This window comes from Gadus macrocephalus, chromosome 7 (assembly GCF_031168955.1).
Source record: "Gadus macrocephalus chromosome 7, ASM3116895v1".
NCBI lineage: Eukaryota > Metazoa > Chordata > Actinopteri > Gadiformes > Gadidae > Gadus > Gadus macrocephalus.
Window position 1 is genome coordinate 2463101 of NC_082388.1, and position 17925 is coordinate 2481025.

At 45.0% G+C, this 17925-nt stretch overlaps 2 protein-coding genes across 3 annotated transcripts in view; both read right to left on the minus strand.

Annotated features, from left to right (window-relative positions):
- Positions 1 to 4553, minus strand: part of LOC132460715 (uncharacterized) — a 61050-nt gene extending 56497 nt beyond the window's left edge. The window contains exon 1 of the mRNA XM_060055581.1: positions 4409 to 4553. The gene's annotated coding sequence lies outside the window, so the exon portion shown is untranslated. The remainder of the gene's footprint in view (positions 1 to 4408) is intronic.
- A 3422-nt stretch (positions 4554 to 7975) lies between these two features.
- On the minus strand, positions 7976 to 16189 carry LOC132460666 (NLR family CARD domain-containing protein 3-like). 2 transcript variants are annotated; one of them, XM_060055496.1, is made up of 3 exons: positions 13864 to 16189; positions 13297 to 13470; positions 7976 to 8200 (listed from the first exon to the last, which is right to left on the minus strand). In XM_060055496.1, exon 1 carries the CDS (start codon positions 15650 to 15652, stop codon positions 13967 to 13969), a length of 1686 nt encoding a protein of 561 aa, XP_059911479.1. In that variant the 5' UTR covers positions 15653 to 16189; the 3' UTR covers positions 7976 to 8200; positions 13297 to 13470; positions 13864 to 13966. The 2 variants fall into 2 exon arrangements, with proteins under 2 accessions (XP_059911479.1, XP_059911478.1); XM_060055495.1 differs by lacking the exon at positions 7976 to 8200 and adding an exon at positions 11007 to 11307.
- Between the last annotated feature and the right edge of the window lie 1736 nt (positions 16190 to 17925).

The window sequence follows — 17925 nt, forward strand, 5'->3', positions numbered from 1 at the left end:
GCTTGAAACCGGGACCTGACCAGTGCACCCTGTACTTTACTTTCCAGCAGGTCAGCTAATGCTAGCTTTTTAATTTTGAGGACTTCAATATGTCCTCGATCTCCTGTGTATTCACCTAAATTCTCTAGTTCCACTCAGTGGTGGCGCCAGGGGGGGGCTAGGGGGTGCACCCCCTAGATTGGCCATAGCACCCCCATAGCACCCCCAAGAAAATAATGGTTAATTTATTATTGTTATTTAATTTCATTCTGAGTTCTTAAAAAAAATTATTGTGTGATAATAATATTTTAATCACAAAAGAAAATAACAGATTGTTCACGTAGCACGACACAGACACGTTGCGTGCGTGAACGTGATTGTTCAATGAGTAGTAGGCTAAGTAACAGTAATCCTGGCGATCGGTCAATTTGAAGTCAAGCGTTCACAAAATCACGAAAATGGATCGGTATTTGATCCGAAAAATTCCTCGAGTTGAAGAAGACGTTCAAGAGGAAGAAAAAATGCAAGAGGTAGTGGATTCTGATTCTGATGTAGAAGAAGAGGAACGTCCTGGTCCAAGTCAACCCTTCACCTCTACTGAGGGCGCTGCTAGCCATGATGCTAGCACCCTGGGTGACTTAAGCATGAACGCCTATCCCTTCCTATACCTTATGCGGCCTTACAAAGACGCCTTCGTGGACCTCTACAAATTGATCTCCATATTTCTGACCCTGCCTGTAACATCTGCGGGCTGCGAGCGCAGTTTTTCTTGTCTGCGTTGCTTGAAGAGCTACCTGAGGAATAGCAGTGGGGATGGCCGAACCAGTGACCTTGCACTTCTGGCGATTAACCCTCTGCGAGCACGGGCCTTGGACATCGACAGGATCATAGATGCCTTCGCTCTCAACCACAACAACAGGCGCATTGTCCTGTTATGAAGACGTAGGTAAGTGAAAGATTTTCCCGTGTTGTCTGTTGCATTCTGCTGGGTTTTTGCAATTGGGTTTACAATGTGTTTTTCTGTCACATTGTTCTTGTTTAGGTGGAAACTGACACCTGATCTGCTGGCTTGCCTGGATTTTGGTTTTTCTTAAGGATTTTTAAGCATAGTTTTGTGTGCACTTTTTGATACACTTTTTGATCTCTTATTATTGTGGTTTTGAGTGCCTACTGTTTGGTTTCATTCATGTTTTGATTGTGACCTAAAATAATATACTCTTTTTGAAAGCATTTCTGACTCTTTGCCTGTTTAAGTTAATTCTATCTGACATTCTAATCTGCCGTCTTTAGTTAGAAGTGTATTGAACTTGGTATGTTTAGTTTAATTTGTCGCTCATGGTAGTGGTGACCTGGTAGTCATCTGGCGCAAACTTTAATCCACACACTGAAGTAAGTGAAGTATTTGGGATTACGTTATCTATAACATGCTGCATCCATTTTGACCGTCGGAGATGAACGCGGCTTTGTGCGCGTCCGTCAGAAGTAGCCTGATGACAATAATAATACGATCGATTTGAATGGCGCTTTTTATGTACCCCAAAGACCCGTTAGAGAGCAAACGTGTAAACATATGTGACGATATGGTGGGGAGGTGTTGTAGTAGAGAAAAATGAGACTCATATGCTATCACCCTAATTTCATAGCACCCTCAGTAAAACGCAGAGCACCCCCATAGCACCACCAGAAAAAAATCTCTGGCGCCGCCACTGGTTCCAGTATATCTATCTCCAGGTCCTTCATAGATCTAGTGATGTCTCTAGTGACATTGAGGGTGTGCTGTTGACATAAAAGTTTGATTTCGGTCTTGCCATGGTCCCACCACTGCCTAAGACTGCTAAAATCATTCTTCCTCTGCCTAAAAACATCCCAAAAATAAATGAACACCTCCCTAAACTTTCTATCAAACGTTAAAACAGAGTTAAAATGCCAGTAAGCACTTTTAGGCTTTACATTTCTAATAAAAACCTGACATAAAACCAAAGAGTGATCAGTAAAAACAGCTGGGATAATGGTGCATGATTTAAAAATATTAAAATGATGCTTAAAACAATAAATACGGTCTAGTCTGGCTGAGGATATCCTACTCTCTCTGAGGTGGGACCACGTATACTGTCGGCAGTCTGCATGCATCCTTCTCCATACATCCACCAGGCCATAAGCAGAGACCAACTGCCTCAGAGCATGCTGGGATGCTGGATGTGGCTCTGCATGGTTTCGGTCTAAAACCTCATTTTCAGTAAAATTAAAATCCCCACCCAAGAATAAATAATCCTCCGTTGCACAGCCATTTAAAACATCACTTACCTTTTCTAAAAAAACGTTCCTCTCTGCACCATTTGTCGGAGCATACACATTAATAAAAACAGCCGTAAAAACATCAAACCGAGCTTTGACTAAAAGTAGCCTCCCCTCGATAAAATGCTCGACCTCCAGTGAGACCGGAGTGAAAGCCTTGGAGAAGAGGAAACCTACTCCTCCACTCAGAGAAGTACCGTGACTCAAAATGGCTTCCCCTTCCCACTCTCTCCTCCAGTCCGCCTCATTGCCCCCATAGCTGTGCGTTTCTTGTAAAAATAAAACATTGACTTTCTTCATTTTTGCTGTTTCAAAAATACTTGCCCTTTTTTTCCCCTCTCTGGCTACATTTACATTAAAGGTCCCATGACATGCTATTTTATGCATTCTTTAATATAGGTATTAGTGGGCAACTAACACAGTATTCAAAGACGTTCCCTAAATTCAGCCGTGGTGCAGAGTTACAGCCACTCCGAGCCAGTCGCACATTGAGCTTCCCCCAAATGCGCTGTTTCGGTGGGCGTGTCAAGGAGGAGGGTGGGGGTGTGGCCCTGAGCAGCTTGCAGCCACCATGCGCTCTGTTTACAGAGGATGTATCGCAATGGCGAGCCGCACACAGCCTTTAGCCGTGTTCTGTAAATATTCTAGAACACACGGGAGTCCTGGAGCTCTATATCAAAATATTATCATATAGCCTACACATATCTATATCATATAATATATATTATCACGGCCAAAAGCTGTGTGAGCCTATATTATGAATCTCAAACGACCGCGTTGGGTTCTCCGACGTTCCTGGTTCTTCAACGTCCACATCAATGTGAATACACACACTGTAACGTGGCGCTCACACTGAGCGCCACATGTGTGTGTGTGAATACACACACTGTAACGCAAGTGTTTCTTGTCGGTTCTTTGACGTGTCTTGTATTTCCACAACGAGACTGTCGTGGGGGTTATCTGAGCCATGGTTGAGAATGAATTGGGGGGAAGGAACTTTGGCTTTGACTCCCTCAAGAACATGAACCACGACATGGAGGAGAAAGGGATTGTTGGCGGCGAATGTCTCCCGCTTGAGCCCCGCTGAGGGACCACCGCCGGAGGCGGAGGTGCATAAGCGCTGCCCGGCAAAGATCCCTTTCTCCTCCTTGTCGTGGTTCATGTTCTTGAGGGAGTCAAAGCCAAAGTTCCTTCCCCCCAATTCATTCTCAACCTTGAGCCTCCGTTTTTTCAAAGGCGAGCAGAACAGCTAGTGCTCGTTTTACACCAAACGCAAGTTTTAGCCACTGGGGGACCATAGGCAGGCTAGGGGAACTCATATTTATGTTAGAAAACCTCATAAATTGAGATTTTCATGTCATGGGACCTTTAACACTGCCTACCCTAAAACAATCCATGTCAAATGACATGTTAAAAACAAAATAAACAATCAATAAATTAAATAAGACACACATTTGAGCATTTCCCATCATCACTATTCATTTGTTTCTTTGCCTTATGCACAAGTTTCTTCAATCTAAAAACTTCTTCGTCTGTGAGGCCAGACACCTCTTTCTGGCTAATGTGGAGCCGGGCAGAGGAGCAAAACAAAAGCAAATTAGGGAAGAAATCCATTTTTCACTTCATGTTGGTTTTTGGTCTGCTTTAAAAAAAAAACGCTTATTCTATCAGCAGTATATTGGGTTCTTTTTTGGCTGCTGGTGAGGCCAAGAACTTCACTGCCATCAGATACATATTCATCACTGCCACTCTCATCTGTACTGGCTCCCTTATCTGCCTGTCTATCTTCTGCACAGACTTTACTGCTTTTTGCCTCACTTGATACGTTTTTTATTTTCCTCCTACGTTTAGCACTAAGTAGGCCTACTGTCTTTACCACATCTGTTGCCTCCTCTTCCTCCATCCCATCCACCTCTACTTCATCAATGACCTCCTCCGTCTGCACTTAGCCTATATCCACTGCCTGTCCCCCTTCGCTGATCCCAACTAGACCTACCTGTTCTCCACCTGCATTTACACTGGCTTCCTTCTCCTTTCCTCCCACCACTACACTTTCCTCTGCTCCAGCCAAAACCTCATTCCCACTCTCACTCACATCATTCACACACACACCCTGTGCATTTACACTACTCACCCGGTGCGTAGCGTCCTCTACCGCAGCAGCACCACGCGGCGCAGCACACGGAGCGGCCGCCGGCCGCTCAGAGACGTCAATAGGTCCCCCAGCGGGGGGTTCCCCGGCCGGGGGACCTATTGCCAGGCAGCGGACCCCCGCCGCCCAAGTGGTGGCCTCGCCCCGGCACCAACTGCCCCCCCTGGACCAGCCGGATTCAGATCACCTTGTCTCGGGCAGGCATTCACCGTGTGCCCCTCCTCTCCACAACCGAAACATTTCATTCCCGCCGAGGTCGCAAAAATCACATATTCATAATCATCTACCTTTACAATGAAACGGAGGTTCAGTTCCTCGTTCCGATTGTTCAGTATCATATGCAGCTGCCTACGGTGAGACACCACAGGCCCTATTTTAACGGTCTGAAACGCAAGTGGGAAGCGCAAAGCGCAAGTAGCTTTGTGGGCGGTTCTACGGCGCTATCGCTATTTTACAGGCGGATAAATGACACTTGCGTCGCGGCGCAAGTGTCAAAAGGGTTGGTCTGAAGCAGCCTAATTACCCGTAGGTGTGGTTTGGGCGTAACGTCCAACAAACCAATGAGAGTGCCAGCTCCCATCCCCTTTAAGAGCCATGAGCGCATTTGAATCGGACAAGTTGATATTTTGACAGCGCGTCTGCAGTCTCCGATGAGACAGATGCACATGAATTTCAAACTGCAAATGGCTCAGTTTATTGCCAAATAATATGGCCTAATTCACACATGGAATAAGGGGTTTTCTTCCACAACTTCAGAAATACTGAGTCCTCAAATAAATTTCGGCAAAGAAAACGTATATGATATAACATATGATATGCGGTAACTGTGGTTCTTTCTATTTAATGATACGCAATACATTATAAACATTGTTTCTTATCAGTATTGTATGCTATCCTAATATGCATGTGTCCCCGCGGTAATAGACATTGCCATTGATTGTATTATGCGTTACGTGTTTAGTTTGCATGTGTTTAAACAGAGCACACACGCGCGCCCGCATTCATTCATTCTTTTTAACACTCACTCGCGGTAAAACAATGTTTTTCACGATCAAATGCACACGATGTCTCTGTCAAGAAAATATGTGTGCTGTACGGTGTTTGCAGATGCATTGATTTAAAATTACAACTTATTACCGCTGCATCAGCTGTTCTTTCCCAAATAATTTACCAAGAATGTGAGGCTAGGTAGATGGGAGAGGCAAAGTGTATGTGCGAGGTGCACAAGCAATCCGTATGCATTGCATGCGCATGTATGCATGCGCCCTTAAAATAGCATCTGAACAACGCGCCACTGACTTTAAACCAGGTATTTCCTGGTCAGTAGCGCAATGGTATTCAGAAACGGCAAAATACCGTTTGCGCCAGAACACGCCTCCTCCTTCCGCCGAACCGCCCCTTGGGGCGCATGATCAATCCCTAATTTACCGGCGAGTGGCGGTGGTGGGAAAAGAACGCTCTGCGCCAGTAGTAAACTAGCAACGACACATGCGCCAGTGACTAAGTCACTTGCGCCGGATGCAAGATAGGGCCCCACGTGTTTCAGCAAATTCGATTTGCAAGACATGCTTTTTTTAACCGGGGAGGCAATCTTCCCGTGTCTGGACAATTCTCTGCTGAGAAACTCATCGGTAATGAAAGGGGGGACGTTTGACAGGACTACCCTAGCAGTGCCAGTGGCAGCACCTGAACAAACATCTCGTTGACGGTGATGCCTGCCTCGACGACTCGGTTCACTTTCTCCAGCTGGTCCAGGAAGATTACTACGGCGCCGTTCATACGAGCGGCCGACTTAATTCGGTCCTATCTGAACCTTTCTCCCACAGCCAAACAAACATCCTCCACGCTACACTGGAAGCCCAGACCCATTTTAATGCCGTGCTTCCTGGTTAAAGTGGAGAGGTCGTCTCCATTTACCATGGTGGCTGTGCACGCACGCCGACCGGCAAGACGCCGGAGACATCAAACACCCAAACACCACCCCAACAAACCACCAAATTGAATCAAAAAGGACTTAAACTATATAAAACTAAACGCCGTTTACCAATAAAAACGGAGATGAAAGTTAGAAAAACCACAATCGCTCCGCAGCTCATTCAAACGCGCTCTCAGCACTCAGAGAGAGAGAGAGAGACAGAGAGATAGAGAGAGAGAGAGAGAGAGAGAGAGAGAGAGAGAGAGAGAGAGACGGGGAGAGAGAGAGAGATTGAGAGAGAGAGAGAGAGAGAGAGAGAGAGAGAGAGAGAGAGAGAGAGAGAGAGAGAGAGAGAGAGAGAGAGAGAGAGAGTCTGTCTGTGGTTTCTTTCTACAACCGACACAGAAACACTGAGGCACCCCCCCCCCCCCAACCAAAACCCAGGGAGGAGGTCCAAGAATAATCTCGGAAAAACATTTGTTGTTCTATTAATAATTTTTCTTAAGGCACTTATGGAAGCATTATTAACTAATAAAACGAAAAATCATCGGCTAAACACACGAGAACATTCAGTTGGATCCAATGAGTGGTTTATTGCAATTATGCTTCATTAGCAAATTAACACGAGGACTAAAACAATAGAGGCAGCAGACTTTACAAATCATCAACAGGTGAGCACGTATCTTAAATAACTGAACATGTTCTGCGACCGCTTGGTTCCCAACAGAACACAAAAAATCAAGATTCAGTCTTAAGTAATTTACAACACGCAACATTATCCCATAGACATCTTGGTTATTATGAATAAAAAATAACATCTGCTTTAAATCAGGTCGCAAATCAGGATTATGACAAAAATGATGATATAAGTGCCCTTAAGACTTAAACTGGTGAAGTCTGAAAATATATAAAGGTTGACCATCAATAGGTATTTTACGTACATTTCAAATAATAAATGTGCTTATCTAACTATGGGAGATCTTGAAAAGTCTTTTCATGGTTTATCATGCTATAAGAGAGAGGGAGAGGGAGAGAGAGAGAGAGAGAGAGAGAGAGAGAGAGAGAGAGAGAGAGAGAGAGAGAGAGAGAGAGAGAGAGAGAGAGAGAAGAGAGAGAGAGAGAAGAGAAAGAGAAAGAGAGAGAGAGAGAGAGAGAGAGAGAGAGAGAGAGAGAGAGAGAGAGAGAGAGAAGACTGTAATTGCCACAGAGACACTGAGTCATCAGTGTGTGTGTGTGTGTGTGTGTGTGTGTGTGTGTATTTACGGGCGCGCAGGCGCTCAGCTGAGGGAGGAGGTCCTTTTTTTTTCTCTACAACCGACACAGAGAGGCTGAGGACCCCCGCCCTACTACCCAGACCCCCGGGAGGAGGTCCTCCTGGGTGAAGGAGGAACAGAAGGTGTGGAGGTGTGGAGGTGTGTCTGAGGACCCTCCTCCACCTGGGGACACTCTGTAGAAGGACAGAGAGCCAGCAGGCCGGTCCAGATACACTCCTACTCTGGTGGAGCCAGCGGGGGGGAGAGGGAGGGCTGTCCCTCTACCGTTGTACCAGGCAGAGTAACGATCATCAGAACAATAAAGACTCCAGGACTTGTTGTTCCATCCAAGCAGGCTGTCACCCCCTCCTCTCCTTGTGATTCCTCTGTATGTCACTCCTATCTCAACCCCTCCTTCCCACTCTACCTCCCAGTAACAGCGGCCAGTCAGAGCCTCTCTACCCAACACCTGGAGCACGGAGTCAAATCTGTCTGGGTGATCCGGATACGACTGGAACTCTCCAACCAGCGTCACCTTCCTGTTGTCCTCAGACAGAGAGAGTCGTCTGTGGGCCGTGTTGGGGTCCAGTGTGAGGTCACAGGCATCTGAGGGAGAACCAGACATGATGAGCTGCTGAATTGTCTTCATCATCATCATCATCATCATCATCATCATCATCATCATCACTAGTACTGTTCTCCTGCGCTCTGTGTACATATACATAGATATGAACACATACATACATATACAGGGTTTCCCCAGGTTTGATCAACCCAAATGTAAGACTTTTTTTAGACTTTTTTAAGACCACTTCAATGAAAATTAAGACCTACATCGCACCCATTAAGCAGTCGTAAAACGCGGTCGTGCATATGTTATTCATGTTTTTTTGGAACATATGAAACATTCATGTCAATACATTAATGAATGTGCCAAAGGATAAGTGTGCACTCACCAATCAAAGAGCCAAACTGAGGGCCTAACTCAAAGTCTAGAGGCCTGATGTCTCTTAAGACCATGTACCCAGAAATGATAATAAAAGATTAAAAAAACAATACACAAAGTGATGGTGTGAAAGTGTAGCTGTATTTTTGGTTTAAATATCAAACTTTCAACACACAATATCAAATATAAACAAACAAACTCTTTTCAAATTGCTGTAGTTTCTCAGCATTCAAATTTCCTCAACCATTTCAATGAATCCACCACTTGCCTCGTTGACCTCTTTTACTAACTCCTTCGTAATGTATGGAGCCAACCCGAACCCTAACCCTAACCCTAACCCTAACCCGTCCACAGACATGGTGACTAATGTATGATAGTAAGCATTATTGGCCCTTAACACTAATATTCGGAAACAACACTGCCTCAAAAGGATATTGGCCTAAGCAACACCAGTAGAGGCTATACTTTTCCCTGAACTTTTAAACGTTGCAAACGTGCAAAAACATAATTAGATATTTATGTGGCATTCAGTCCAATGCTTAAAATATATTTGTGGCATTCAGTAGGCCAATGCTGTGGTAAAGTGTGTAAAGTATGACCAAGTGTTTCTTTCTGTTCAATAGATAGAACTTTATCAATCCCCTGTAGGAGAAATTTGTTAATGTTTGTCCCTATAAAACAATAATGGCAACAAAAAAAAAAATACAAAACATGACGGTAACTCTAAAGTCAAACCGTCCAATCTGAAGGCTCTACTTAACCACTCCCCCTACTCACTTCCAGCAATGCAAAGCGAACAGAACTGAGTTGGGGAGGGCGTAGCTTAAGTAGTTTGTGACCGACCCAGAGGAACGCAACGCAAATTCAATGTGAACATGTATGAGGCTTTAAAAAATCCCGGACGATTTTGAAATTCCGCCCGGACACATTTATTTTTATAAGTGTCTCAAAAAGAGGGCATGTCTGGGCAAAAGAGGACGTCTGGTCACCCTTCGTAAGGGGAACCCATTTGATTCCTACCTGTTCCACTGTTAAATAGTGGCGCAAGTTGGTGGGCGCTATCCTGGTAATTTCTCTGCGTGAGAAATACGAAGTGTGGCGTGTGAGCGTGTGCATGGGTCGAATTGCGTGTCTCACGCCGAATGCGTGAGACTTGAGAGCCCTGCTTCCCCATGATGTGGCGTCTCCTCTCGACTGATTATGTTTGTTGAGATTGCCGGCGCGAAAACCCAAAGTATTGTTCGCGCATACTCCAATAAATGAGACGTTCTCTGACGTTACGCAAAACCCCGATACGCAAAACGCCCCCTATTTTCCCCTTGTGTTACAGTCCGGTTGACTACGAAAACATATCCTAGTAGGAAATTTAAGACCATCTTTAAAAAATTAAGACTTGGGTAACGCAATTTAAGACTTTTTAAGGCCTTAATTTAGGAACATGAAATTTAAGACATTTTTTAGACTTTTAAGACCCCGCGGCTACCCTGATATACATATGTACACATTCAACCGGACCCCAAACCCTCACGCCAGGCGTCCAGAGGGCAGACGGCTGGTGGATACCGCCGACATCCACCAGCCGGAGCCAAAGAGCGTGACCTCAATCAAGGCAATGGAGAACACCACGGCAGAAGATCAGGTACCCTTTAAAAGGCTGTTTGTTGTTCCCCCAGGGAGGGAGACCGGGAGTCCATGCGGAGCCGAGCACCTCCAGGACCCGCTACGGACAGCAGGACTCGTGGATATAACAGACTTTCCCCAGCGGCCACGAGAGGACCTGCACGCCATGACGACACGCGCCGACACGGCACCCATCACCGACGGGATTGAGCTCCCACTCCAGGGACGAGACCGGCCCGGCCGGAGAGATGGTTCCCCTGGACACCACCGTGGCTCAGGGAGTCACGCGTATGGCTTTTGGTTTTCCCGCGTTGGGCACCGACCCCGCGGGTTTTTCCCCTTTGTTTAATGAATAAACGCCCTACCAGGCTTTGAACGGGAGCGTGTGTTGATTTCGGGGTGAGAGGCATTCCTGGGGCCGGGTCGCCACAGTACACATTCATAGATACATACACCTCAACAATAACGTTATGAAACATCAACAACAATATTATGAATACATCAACAACAATATTATGAATACATCAACAACCTCCCCCCCCCCCCCCTCAGCCCCGTCGCCCCGCCTCATTGTAACAATGTAATACCTGCTGGGTTTTATGCAAGCAGGTTTAACTGTGATGGTCGACAGTATTAATATACGTAAGATACATGATGTCAGCCATCATCTTCATTCCCAGTAGGATGTGACCTCACTTCCTGCTGTGTGGATGGACTTTCCATTTCAATAGTGAGTGTGTGATGTGATGAATCAAACAGACACTTACATCTCTGTGGAGCTGGTTTCAGCCTCCACACTGGGGGGGAAACAAAGTGAGAGCAGCATGTTGAAACATTCACCTTCATCATCTGCCGTCTCATCACGTTCTACACAACATGAGTCACATCTGCCTCTTCAAACCACTTCATCTAGCAGCGGCATGAATCCTTGTAGGAGACTTTGTCCCTGAGTGGTGAGCTGTCCTCTCCATACCTGAGAGTGTCCAGTCTCCAGCGTGGATCCTCCAGTCCAGCAGAGAGCAGCGCAGCTCCAGAGTCTCCTGGGTGATTGTAGCTCAGGTCCAGCTCTCTCAGATTGGAGGGGTTGGAGCTCAGAGCTGAGGCCAGAGAAGCACACCCTTCCTGTGTGACCAGGCAGCCAGACAAGCTACACACACACACACACACACACACACACACACACACACACACACACACACACACACACACACACACACACACACACACACACACACACACATTTATAAATTGTATTCATTCCATTTGGAGGACAAGGAGAGAAGGAGAACAGGAAGAGGAAGTGGGGAGATGACATCATCACATCAGAACTTCCTTCACTTGGATGTGAAACAGGATCTTAAACAAATGCTCCTTTCTCAATAGCTACAACCAGTGCTTAATTTGTAAAGTGGGAGGTCCTGGAACGCCGAGGGGGGGTGGATCCGGCGACTTAGTACAGGGGTTAGAGGTAATGGAACAAAAAATAATACACTCCCTACTAGGGTTGTGCCGATGGACGATGTCATCGTCCGTCGTGATGGCTGACTGACATCACGATGGAGGGCCACCATCGTGATGGCACCCCCCCGTCAGACACACACTAATCCTTGTCTCTTATATAGTTAACCTAAATACTTTGAAGGGATTGCTCTGTAAATTAAATTGAGAATATAACTGATGCATATGCATGCTATTTTAAATACGGCAGGCTTTTCCAGAGATGTGACGTGTTAGTCTTCCGAGATCTGATCACATTTCTCGAGTCGGATTACGCAGTGCCATGTCGCCAAACTGGGACTGTGCGGCTGGAGAAAATGTACAGCGAAGCCGCAGCCTCCCTCCGTGAGATCCTGTCCTTAGCGGAGAATGTTGCCATCACCACCGATGCTTGGAAAGCGTTGGTTGGAGTCGTGCGTGACCATGACTTTCTTACCGACTGGGTCGTGCAGAGTGCGATCCTCCAGACCCGCTCAATGCCACAGAGGCACACTGCGGGAAACATGAATTTTAGTTTCCAACTATTTATTTAAAAACAAAAATATCTGTTTTAATGTGGGTATGTTCAATTAAATGTTTTTATATCTTAAACAAATTCCGTTGCAAAGAGGAGGCGCGGAGGTTCAATATCCTAATTAAAAAGAGTTAATCAGCCAACGCTGACACATTTAGCCTATTGTAAACTGACATGAGAAATTGTAAACGTTCACAATCCTGCTCTGTGATATTTCATTTATCGTAATTTCTATTAACTTGTGCGTGGCGCACATGCATGTAATAATAATAATAATAATACATTTAATTTAGAGGCGCCTTTCAAGACACCCAAGGTCACCTTACAGAGCATATAGTCATCATTCAAAACTATGTAAAACAGACTAGGAATAAAAGGAAAACAGAGGTTAAACATGAAGAATAATAATAATTAATAACACTCAAAGACGCCTAAAGTGAAGGGGGGACCTCACTATGTGTTCATGCATCGTTTTTTCCTCGCTGCTTGCTCCTCAGATGCGGCGAATTTCAAAAGTGTCGGGCGTGGTTTGTTGGCCCGCTCCTTTCAGTGCGTCAACAGATCTCCGACATTTTCAAATGACGTTAAATCTTAATAAACAACATGAAATTCTTAGGATTTGTTATATGCATATTATTATTTTATTTTAAACGAGTTTTTATTTTTTATTTTTTATATGAGAGGTACCGGATCTGCCCAAATAAGTACCGGAACACATGGAGGCCAAAATTAAGAGGTGCTGGATCTTGTTCCGGCAGGATCCGGCTCAAATTAACCACTGGCTACAACTCAATGAGATATTGTTCGGTTAGAGTCAGGAGAAGTCCGCTGTGTTCGGTACGCTGAGACCGTTTCTTCCCAGGTTCTAACATTGTGTAGAACCAGGGAGAGTTTTGTCAGCCGGCTCACATCAGCTGACCAGAGCTACCTAACATATATCATACATAACATACTTGTAATTTACAGGTGAACCCCTAACCCTAACATCAGCGGGCCAGTTACCTAACATGTATAACATGCATACTGTTTTATGAGTTATTTTTCGATAACGGTCCAACTTTTCATGGACCATCCCTTACATATTAATCAACCCCAAGACACAGTTTGAAGAGGCTGAAAACTGACCTGAGAGTTTCCAGTGTACAGTGTGGACTCCCCAGTCCAGCAGAGAGCAGCTTCACTCCTGAATCCTTCAGATCATTGGTACTCAGGTCCAGCTCTCTCAGACTAGAGGAGTTGGAGCTGAGAACTGAGGCCAGAGCTTCACAGCATCTCTCTGACAGATGACAGCCATTCAGCCTGCACACGCAAGAAAGAGAACATGTCAGGAACTGTGATAAAAATAACATACATCTTTAAGTTATAAAATAATGAAGGAATGTTATTAGTTTAACAAACATACAAAATAATTAGATGGATAAATGTTAAATAGTTGTTTAGTTGAGATTGAAAATGTCTTCTATATTCTATTGTTGCGAATATTATCTTATGTGTACATTACACGTTAATAGGACACCTACAGAGATGTTTTGTATGTTATTATAATTAGTATGTTTATTCTGTTATGAGCAGAATAGTAATACATGTTGTAATGAACCTACAGAGATCTTTTTCAGATTATTTTAACCTTATATTCCAGTTGTAATTATATTGTGTAGTGTGTATTGTAATACATGTTATTAGTGAACCTACAGAGATGTTTTGGAGGCTTTGACCACTGGCAGCAGCCTCAGAAGACCCTCCTCTGAAGCAGAGTATTTCTTCAGGTCAAACACGTCCAGCTCCTCTTCTGATGTCAGTAAGATGAAGACCAGAGCTGACCACTGAGCAGGGGAGAGAGGTTTTCCGGAGAGACAGTCAGATACTGTTGGATATCATTCACTAGAGAACAGTCGTTCAGCTCATTCAGACAGTGGAACAGATTGATGCTTCTCTCTGGAGATAGGTCTCCTTTTATCTTCTTCTTGATGTAAGACACTGTTCCCTTATTGGTCTGTGAGCTACTTCCTTTCAGTCGAAGCAGACCTGTTTTAATCTGAGTGGTCAGTGATCTTTTTTTCTGTCCCAGCAGACCCCGTAGGACAATCTGATTGGTCTCCAGAGAGAGGCCCAGGAGGAAGCGGAGGAACAAGTCCAGGTGTCCGTTCTCACTCTGTAAAGCCTTGTCCACAGCACTCTGGTAGAGGAGTTTATCTTTCCTGGAGGTTGGTGGTTCTTCTGAGAGCAGATTGACACCAGTATCGATGAAGGACTGAAAGACATAAAGGGCAGCCAGAAACTCCTGGATGCTCAGATGGACAAAGCAGAACACCTTGTCCTGGTACAGCCCACACTCCTCTTTAAAGATCTGGGTGAACACTCCTGAGTACACTGAGGTTGCTCTGATATTGATGTCACACTCTGCCATATCTGCCTCATAGAAGATCAGGTTGCCACTCTCCAGCTGGTTAAAAGCAAGTTTTCCAAGAGAAACAACGATCGCCCTGCTCTCTGAACTCCAGTCTGGATCTGTTTCAGCCCTCCCATGGTACTTCCTGTCCCCCTGTATGGACTGAACCCTCAGGAAGTGGCTGTACATCTGAGTCACGGTCTTGGGCATCTCTTCGATCTGGGATTTTTTGAAGATGTCCTCCAGAACTGAAGCAGTGATCCAACAGAAGACTGGGATGTGACACATGATGTGGAGGCTTCGTGATTTCTTGACGTGGGAGATGATTGTGCTGGCCAGCGTCTCCTCTCTGAATCTCTTCCTGAAGTACTCCTCCTTCTGTTGGTCGGTGAACCCCCTCACCTCTGTCACCATGTCAACACACTCAGCAGGGATCTGATTGGCTGCCGCAGGGCGTGTGGTTATCCAAATGCGAGCAGAGGGAAGCAGGTCGCCCCTGATAAGGTTGGTCAGCAGCACGTCCACCGAGGTGGACTTTGTGACATCAGTCCAGATCGGGTTTCTCTGGAAGTCCAGAGGAAGTCGACACTCATCCAGACCATCCAAGATGAAGACAACTTGGAACTGGTCGAATCGGCAGATTCCTGCTTCTTTGGTGTCAATAAAAAGGTGATGAAGAAGTTCAACCAAGCTAAACTCTTTCCCTTTCAGTAAATTCAGATCTCTGAAAGTGAGGAGAAATGTGAAGTGTATGTCCTGGTTGGTTTTGCCTTCAGCCCAGTCCAGAGTGAACGTGTGTGTTAAGACGGTTTTACCAATGCCGGCCACTCCAGTTGTCATCATTGTTCTTATTGGTTGATCGCGTCCAGGTAAGGGTTTAAAGATGTCTTCACATCTGATTGGTGTTTCTTCCTTGGCTGGTTTCCTGGAAGCTGTTTCAATCAGTCTGACCTCATGTTCCTTGTTTACCTCTCCACTGCCTCCCTCTGCGATGAAGATCTCTGTGTAGAAGTCGTTCAGATCTGTTCGCTGTCCTGCTATAGCGATTCCCTCAAACACACACCTGAACTTCTTCTTCAAATGAGACTTCATTTTATGTTGGCAATCGACAGCATCAGATCCTAAATGAGAAAACAACAGATGACATCAGTTAGTGGATGGTGATCAGTGAAACCAGGTCAATATTTCCTGTTAAATGATCAACTTCATGATATTTTGTGGGTTCATTACTTGTGGTCGGAAAAGCTGGTTGTGATGGACTGCATGTTAAAGATTCAAAATGTTAAGGCCTATTATTTCCACAGCAATCTGATTGGTCTAATGATAGTAATAATGATAGTGAATCAGTGTAAAGTGATTTGCTATGCTGATACAACAAGACAGGGTTTCATCACTTCCACTGAGTTGTTCTGCTGTTGGTCCGCAGTATAATGATTAATGTTAATGTGGCTTCATAACTTGTGGTCTGAGAAGCTGGTCGTGACAAAGACTGCATGTTACAGATCCACAATGTTCAGGACTTTTCGTTCTTACCCAGCGATATGATTGGTCTAATGATAATAACAATGATAATGAATTGGTGTAAAATGATATAACAAGATAGTGTTGCATCTCTCCCACAGAGTTATTCTGCTGTTGATCTGCAGTTTATGTTTACAATTATTATCATTAATAATAATAATAACATTAAATAATATTTTATTTCAAGGCACCTTTCATGACACCCAAGGTCGCCTTACAATTCATAAATCAATCTTGGGTCAAAAACAGCAGGAGCTGCATCGCCAACAGCATGATCAAAACAAGACATAAGACTAGGGTTGCCAACTTTCAGAAATTAAAATAAGGGACACCCACCACGGGCCCGACTCCTGTGGGGCGGGGTGCCCGCAGCAGTGGTATGTTTTATTTTGTGCTGGTGTTTTTAGTAAAGGGTTGATCAAGAAAGGAATTAGTCATACTTAAATCTTGAAATGCTTTATTACCACATAACATTCTCTTATAAAGTGCAGTCAATTAAATCTTGAATGAAATCTCTTTGTGTGGCGTGTGCAGCAATGAACTTTTAAAATATAAACTAAATAAACGGAATGGCCCACTCCATTTGTTGGCCATTCTGGAGAAGATCCTTTCCACACATCCAGTGGATGCTGGGATGCTCAGGATGTGTCTGGTGATAGACAGCATGTTTGGCAGGTCAGCTACTCGAAAGAGAGCCACCCACCTGGCAGCCACACCTTTGGACTTCCATTCATCTTCAGCATCTTCTTTGAGCCTCTTCAGAATGGGTTTTGCTGTGGAGCATTCATCATAAAAAGTTCATCCATGTTGACTTTATGGATGAGGTTGAGCTTGGTGGTCACCCTCTCAATGTCAGTAAAGGTCATGGTGCCATGGTGCAGAGAGAGAGGTTGCAGTGAGAACAACCAGTAGTCTTCAGAAAAGTTGAACCATTTCTCAACATATGAGAGTGCTGTGTTGAGGAATGCAGTAAAATCTGCCCTTGCCATGTCAGCATCAAGTGGACGGAGACGCTGCAGCTTCAATTTAGTTAAGTAGCCATAGAACTGTTAATCTCGTCTCTGTGTGAGCTTTTGCTTGAAGTTTTCCATGATGGAATATAACTCAACACAGGTGGTTTCATCACTCTCCAGCTTCTTTACAACTTCCTCAAAGAGAGAGAGGATATTATTGCAGAGAAGAAGGTTGCATGCTGTCCTGTTGCATGCTGTCTGATGTCAGACAGCCCACCGTGCGCCACTGAAAACACTCGCCGACATATTTTACAACTTGCCTTGTAAACATCTCCACTGACGCTGTCCAGCCAAGGATGTGCGTCTTCCCACTCACGTCCGTACTTCTGCAAGCGTTTACGCTTTTGAGGACGTGGTGGAGTATCGGGTGTAGGCTAGCGGACATTTTTAAAAGGCGCAGGTTTTGTGAGCAGCGCCGGTGTGTGGTGTCTGTCGCTAGGCAACCGTGACCACCACACGCATGCGCAGACACACAGATGACCGGAGCGGGTCTTGCGTAGATCCCGCCGCGACAATTTTGCTGACCGTAGTATTCCCTGTGTTTTGTTTTGATCATTATTGTTAGATTTAGTAATTGTGTGTGTGACAGACATGTGTATTGGACATTTATGGAAATACGGAACAAATTGCGTCCCGTATTGGTTCAATACGGGACGCAACATTTAATTGCCAAATAAGGGACGATTCCGTATTTTACGGGACGGTTGGCAACCCTACATAAGACCCAAGTAGGAGGGGTTAAGAACAGTGAGGAGACCCAGGTAGGAGGGGGTAAGAACAGTGAGGAGACCCAGGTAGGAGGGGGTAAGAACAGTGAGGAGACCCAGGTAG

What these genes read in the sequence shown, in the direction of transcription:
- LOC132460666 (XM_060055496.1), bottom strand. Translation starts at nt 15,652, where the DNA reads ATGAAGTCTCATTTGAAGAAGAAGTTCAGGTGTGTGTTTGAGGGAATC.